The sequence below is a fragment of the Solanum tuberosum genome, unplaced genomic scaffold (genome assembly GCF_000226075.1).
Source record: "Solanum tuberosum cultivar DM 1-3 516 R44 unplaced genomic scaffold, SolTub_3.0 scf00421, whole genome shotgun sequence".
Lineage (NCBI taxonomy): Eukaryota > Viridiplantae > Streptophyta > Magnoliopsida > Solanales > Solanaceae > Solanum > Solanum tuberosum.
In genome coordinates this window covers 183,553-190,811 of record NW_006239343.1, presented here as the reverse complement: position 1 = coordinate 190,811, position 7,259 = coordinate 183,553, and the positions used below count along the sequence as shown (strand labels likewise).

The window sequence follows — 7,259 nt, the reverse complement described above, 5'->3', positions numbered from 1 at the left end:
CCCCCCTCCTCTCCACCCCCCAAAAAAAAAAGCCCAACCCCTTCCCTCCTTGGTCTTGATGCAAAGCACCTCTTATCCACAAATCAAAGAATAAAATAATATACGAAAAGTGATCATATTTATCTCTCTATTATCGAAAATAAGTTATTTTAAATATTTTTCAATAAATATATTCACCCAATCATACTTTAGAACTATATTTAACTCTAGCTTATCAAAATTAATTATATTTACTTATCACTCGTTACAAAAACACTTTCTTTGTCTCAATTTATGTGACACTTTTCGTTTTTTGAGAGTCAAACAATTTAAGTTTGACTGGAAATTAGCGCATGAAATTTTCAATTTTTTTGAAATGAAATTTATATATTTGTAAATTACGTAAAAAGTATTATAAGTCACAATGATTGATAATTCAAAATGTTCAAAAGATCTATGAAAAATTTACAATTAAAGATAGATTTATTCAAATTTCGATATCCGAAAAGTGCATATAAAATTAAAGTCATAAATTGATGACAAAGTTAAGATTTGTCCATGTCAGCAATATTAGAATCTCGAGGAGGAAGAATTATACTCATTTGATGCCACATCAGACATGTTCACGTGATCTAAATTCCATGTCATCAATTAAAATAAACAAAAAAATAGTCCACCAAGTATTTTTTTTAATTTTTTTTTTATTATTCTTCACCCCATCACTATTTGTGGCCATAATTATTCATGATGTATTGGTTGGACTAATTCTAATTATAAATTTCAAAAGTCTTATATTTTTCTTCTAACTCGTTATATTTTTTTCTTTATATATAGAATTGCTATACATGAGTCGACAATTAGAAATAGTTTTTCTATCTTCACGAGGTAGTGATAAAGACTGCGTCATTCTATCCTTTCTACACTCTATTTGTGAATTTCACTAGATATATTGTTGTTTTGTTATAACCACATAAGTTCTACGAGTTCAACCTTTAAGAATTTAAACATTAATTCATTATATTCTTGAAACTAACAATAACAATAACATATTTAGTATAATCTCATAAGTGATTAAGAAAAGATAGAGTGACGATTCTCGATAAATTCTTGATTAAAAAAAGTGTAATCAAAATTATTATATTCTTTAAAGTGATGAATTCCTATATATTATTTGTTATAATTTTAATAAACTAAAACAAACAAATAAATCTATAAGAACATGCCCAACTTAAAATTATAAATCTATATAATCTTTTTATATAAGTTATTATTATCCAAGATAAGATAGAGCATGTAGATTAGGCTTAGATTATTTTGACACCCTTATCCAAGTCAATTCTTTTTCCCTTGTCCCCTTATCCAAAACAATTGTTTTTTTTTTAATTCTACCAAAAAAAAAAAAAACAATTGTTTTTTTTTATTTGGCTAAATAATTCAAGAATCAAGATAATAATAATCATATAAAAGGCCCATACTCCAAAGATAGATATGAATCTCTTTTTTTTTTTTTGGATTATGGGCAGCAGGTGGACTTCACATGGTTCAATCTCTTATGTGGACTAAAAATGGCCATGTAAGCAAATGTGACTAGAATTTAAATTCTTTGGTTATTATAAATTTATATTATATATAATAATAACTTAGGCAATACATAGCCACTTGCATTTTTTTTAAAAGTAATATATTCTTTCAATTTACATAAAAATAAAATAAAAATAATATGCATAATCCCCCACAACAAATATGATTTTGAATTTTTAGTCATTGAGTTATGGAATATTAAATTAATAAATTTTATATATAATAAAGTAAAATCTTAAAATAAGATAATGTTTAAACTGAATTTATTAGATTTGATTGAACTCACAATTCAAATTGTATATTTACCTCTGGTTTATAAATAAAAATATACATGGTTTAATTTTTTTAATAGAGACAAAATACGTTAGGTAATTTCTTTCATTTGCCTTAATTTTGATGGATAAAGTTATTTGATACATGTTGCTGATAAGAAGTGGCATCCGACGAGTATTTCAGAGAATTAGTTAAGGTGCATGTAATACCTACTACAATCTTTTAACCTTTTATAGAAATAAAATAAATAAATTCTAATGCACTTTATCATTGAATGAGCTCTATAAGAAACGGGTTATTAGTCAGGTCAATAAATAAGTAAATATAACTTCACTTCTCTTGTGCTAATTAAATTTATAGTGTATGTTTTGATTCTTATTTCTACTTTATCTTAATATTCTTAAGAATTTTTTGGTTATTTGAATAGGATAGATAAAGTTATCTCGTGATTGAGATAAATTGATATATCCCATGAGATTAACTATTTAACCCTTTATATGAAATAGCTAATTGCAAAACTAATTAATATTCCTTATCAAATATAGTTCAATAATTCTACATTTTATCTCAAGATTGTTATATCTTATTTTATTAGCTAAATAAATCTTTACTCATTAAGTTACTTCTGTATAGTTCAAGTTTTTAATTTATACCCTCGTTAATTTCAATAATCAATACAATATTGCTGGCTAATATCATATTCACGATCTGAAATCAAGCCACAGGCGAGCAACGATTGAGGTGGAAAAGTCAAAATTGACAAATCAACCATGTAATTTATCCCTCAAATTGAACGAACTTAACTTGTTCAACTCTTGATTTGCCTTCAATTACTAAAAATGATTCATAAGATCGAAATCACATTTTGTATCTTGTTGATTATTTCTCAAACTGAATGAACTTGATATGCTCAATCCTTGATCTCCCTTCGATTATTGAAAGTGATTCATAAGACCGAAATCACATCTTGTATCTTGTTGATTATTTCTTAAACTGAATAAACTTGATATGCTCAATCTCTGATCTTCCTTCGATTACTGAAAGTGATTCATAAGACCGAAATCACATCCTATATCTTGTTGATTATCTCTCAAACTGAATGAACTTCACCTGCTCAATCTCTAATCTCCCTTCAATTACCAAAAGTAATTCATAAGATCGAAATCACATATTATATCTCGTTAATTAGCTCATTAACAACTATGATAAACAAGTACCAATCAATATCGAACCCCTAACACGAAAATCTCCTTTCCTTTGTATATCCTACTATCATTTCCATGCTAGCGATAATTCCTTCACATTAACTCAATAACTTTTTCGGTCTCCAACCAAACACCAAAAAATAATTATTTTTGGTAAAATAACTTTCCTAACCCACCCACGCACCCCCACCCCTACCCACCTAAAAGTGTAAGAGCATGGAAATATCAAATATATATACTATAGTATAAAGATAGTTGCAATTTCTCTCTTTTCAACTCACCATTCAAAAAACTCCAATCCCCATTCTAACATTCCTTCAAAAACCCCAAAATAATTCAAATCACAAAATTTTGTTCAATTTTTCATTGATATGAACAAGATGAATTGTGAGTTATGTGATAAGAACAAATCAATGATGTATTGTGAATCAGATCAAGCAAGGCTTTGTTGGGATTGCGATTCGAAAGTTCATTCTGCTAATTTTCTCGTAGCTAAACACTCGAGAAATCTCCTTTGTCATTCATGTCAAAATTCAACTCCATGGACTGCTTCTGGTCCAAAGCTTTCTCCTACCTTCTCTGTCTGCAATTCCTGCCTCGAAAACCCTAACACCGCCGCCGTTCGATTACAAGATCCAATTGAAGAAATTGGGGAAAGAATTGAAGAAAATTATCAAACGGAAACTGATAATGACGAAGATGAGGATGAATACGGGAGTACTGACAGTGAAATTGATGACGACGATGAAGATGAAGATGAAGAGGATGGGAATCAAGTTGTTCCTTTATCTTCTTCTCCGTTGAGTAATTTCTCTCCACCGTCGCCGGTGCGTTCGGTGAGTTCTTCCGGCAGTTATGGAGATTTATCAGCTGCCGGAGATTCTGGTGGCGGCGGCGGCGCTACGGTGGCTGTTAATTCATCTCCGTGGAAGCGAGTAAGGGAAAGTGATTGCCTACATTTTGAGGTAATTATCAAATTTGGATATGGAGCTAAAATTTTGAGTTTATAAGTTATAATTTACGAGATTTTTAAAAAATTAAGTTGATTTTTTTTTTAGTTTTAAATTATTTGGAACAATTAAGTTGATTTTAAAATACGAAGTTGATGACAAAAGCTTAAGTTATAATTTACGGGATTTTTAATAAATTAGGTTGATTTTAAAATACAAAGTCTATGACAAAAGCTTAAGTTATTGAGTTTTGTCGAATTTGTTAGTAGATTTGTAGCTTCCTACTTGAGAGAAGAACTTAAGCTAAAAGCATTGACAACAACAATAACATAGAAAGTTTAGTCTCACAAGTGAGGTTTGAGAATAGTAAAATGTACGCAAATCTTATTTCTATATCTGTTGGTTAGAGAGGTTGTTTCTGATAGACTTTCGAGTGGAATACATTGACATTAACATTTTTTTCCCTTCAAAAATACTAAATAGAAAAGGAAAGTGATTTGGGATCCATATTGAACTCATTTTGATCCAAGCAAATTCTAGGTGAACTCGGATCAAGAATCGATGTTTAGTTGGCATCTAAGTTTCACTTCAATTCGTTCATTTGTCACCCCTAGTCTGAGACATTAATGCATTTACAGTTTATATGTTGAATCCGTCTCTGTATTGTGAGTTTTTCTTACATTACGATTAATTACGATGCAGGATGAAGAGGCATATTCGTCGAGTTTGTTGTTGGAAGAGAACAAGGGAACAACTTCATCCATAGGGTTCTTGAGACCAATGAAGGTGCTTCGAACAAATGAGTTGTGTGATTAGTCACAACTACGTATTTAGTGTAATTTCAGAAGTGAAGTTTGGAATGAGTACGTAGGAGTTGTCTTTATTATGCAAAATCTTGTTTCTATACGATCGATCATTCGACTACAAGAGACATACACAAATAGAATTATACATTTTCCTTTTCATGCTTCTTATTTTTTCTTGATCCTTGGAACTTCCTATTGTGTTTATATTTTTCTTCTTATTTAATCTAGTCGCGTTAGGGGAATCGATCCCCCCCCCCTCCCAAAGAATTTCTCTATTATCGAGCCTTTGAACTGAGAGCTTAGGTTGAGAATGGAAGGATCTCATCCATCCACCACATTCTTCGGTGGTCTTTAAGGACTCAATCATATTCAAATTTAATGTGTCACAAGAAAGAAGTGCTCCCTAGCTACAAAGAATGAATTTCTTTGTTAACAAATCTCGAATCGATAACAAAGGGTTAACGATGAAAGAGTCTTATGCATTCCATCACATCCCTAGGTAATTGAGGCTCATTTAGATTGTCACCAGGGTGAAGTGCTCTCTATCATTAAGTTTTTTATTTTCAGGTCTCGAGCTGAGGCAACATGTTAAAAGTTAAAAGAATCTCATTCGTTCTATCATATTTCTTGATTATTTTTAGGATTTAAATTTAACACGATTTTTCGATCAATAAAAGTTTGAAAGAGGGAAGAAAAAATGAATGGTAATACACGGTTTCCACAAAAAAGAATTCTCGTGGCATAGAATTAGTCAATTTGTGGAATTTGGAAGACGAATTTGACTAGTCAAACATTCTATTTAGAATTTTGGAATATTTTTTTTGGTTACCCTATTTATATACTATATTTATATTATAATTCAATTATTATATAAAAAAATCCTAAATTAAAAAGTAAAATACTTCGTAACAATGATATTTCATATTCAAAATTTGAACTGAATACAATTTTGAAGTTGAAAAACAATATTTGTATGCAAAAGTGATTTTCTTTATCAGAATAAATTTGTAGGGCAGAGCTAAATATGGTTATATTAGTTTTTTCTTTAAAAAAATAATTAAAGTTTACAGTAGTATAACTTGCAATTCTTTTCATATCAAATTTTACATTTTAAAATATAGTTGGTTATATTTATGAAACAAACAGAACATCGAATAAAATTTTTAAAGGTCATAAAGATTTAAACCATATGATATTCTTCCATTTTGATTTATAAATTCAAATTTGAAATAATGAATTAAAACGGTTTGCCTAATAGTTAGTAGCTTGTTATATATTTATAATCCATAATCAAATATATACCGGGTCGTCTCAACAAGTTTGGAGTTCTAAGGCTAAATTTCATAGCTAGATCTTATTATTTTTAGTTGTCATATATAAATTGAATAGCTATAACATACTCAATGTAATTCTACAAGTGAAGTCTAGAAAAGATAGGATGTACGTTGAGTACTGTACAAAGTAAGAATATAAACAATGAAAATTTCAATGAAAAAATATAATATAAAGTTAGAATATAAAACCAAACTCAAAAATTTAAAAAGTATATATAATGATATTGAAATAGTTGCTCTGAATATGATAAGTTGATATAACGATATAAACAACACACAACAGTAGATTTTGCATAATGTAAAAGGTTTTACCGTTTGGTAGACTTTAGAATGTTCAATAACGAGAGAATAAAAACGATAAATCTAAGAATAATAATGTGGGTTCATGAAAATCGTCAAGAAATAAATAAGTCAACAAAATAGATAGTCACCTAAAAAAGAATGCTACAATTAATTTAACACTATTTCATTTCTCAATTATTTCAACAACCTCCATATTAAATTATAAAGTAAACCATTACTATTATATTTTCCACACAAAAAATTCTTTTCAAATTTATCAATGCATGATTTAGAAAAAATTATATATATTTTCAAACAGTTACCATTATGTATCCTTAGAAAAATATAGGGTCCCTAAAAAATTTGGGCCTTAAGCAATTGCTTTAGTAGGGATGACAATGGGCAGGACACATTTGGTCACATACGGGGCAGGGCGGGTTTTTAAATATGCGGGTGTGGTACGGGTGCGGGACGGGTCTAAATTAAAATATTTAATTTTGTGTGGAGGCGGAGCGGGTTAAGGTATTTTCTTTAATTTTCTTTTATTTTCCTGTAAGGAATTTTATTTATATATGTATAATTGACAATTCAAAATAATTAAAAGATATATAAAAAAATTAGGGATAAGGGTCTGAAAAATACCTCAACTTTGGTCGGATTTGCTGTTGCGATACTAAACTTTCATGAGAACCTATTACCTCCCCAAACTATTTAATATCGTATTTTTTACCCCCTAAACTATTTAATAGTATATTTTAAAGGTATATATGTGCCCACGTGGACACATTACTATTTATAATTTTGTATTATTTTTTATGTCCACGTGGGCAAATATATATGTTTAAAATA

The 7,259-nt window shown here is 29.2% G+C and overlaps 1 protein-coding gene across 1 annotated transcript; it reads left to right on the top strand.

Moving 5' to 3' along the window:
* The first annotated feature begins 3,324 nt into the window (after nucleotides 1–3,324).
* LOC102587352 (zinc finger protein CONSTANS-like) lies at nucleotides 3,325–4,962 on the top strand. Its single transcript, XM_006362863.2, has 2 exons — nucleotides 3,325–4,003; nucleotides 4,691–4,962. The coding sequence occupies exons 1-2, from the start codon at nucleotides 3,410–3,412 to the stop codon at nucleotides 4,802–4,804; spliced, it is 708 nt and encodes a 235-aa protein (XP_006362925.1). The 5' UTR covers nucleotides 3,325–3,409; the 3' UTR covers nucleotides 4,805–4,962.
* Nucleotides 4,963–7,259: the final 2,297 nt, after the last annotated feature.

Excerpts from the sequence above, each read along its gene's own strand:
- LOC102587352 (XM_006362863.2), top strand. The coding sequence starts at position 3,410 with ATGAACAAGATGAATTGTGAGTTATGTGATAAGAACAAATCAATGATG. Across the intron at positions 4,004-4,690 it reads GTGATTGCCTACATTTTGAG|GATGAAGAGGCATATTCGTC; the intron begins GTAATTATCAAA and ends ATTACGATGCAG.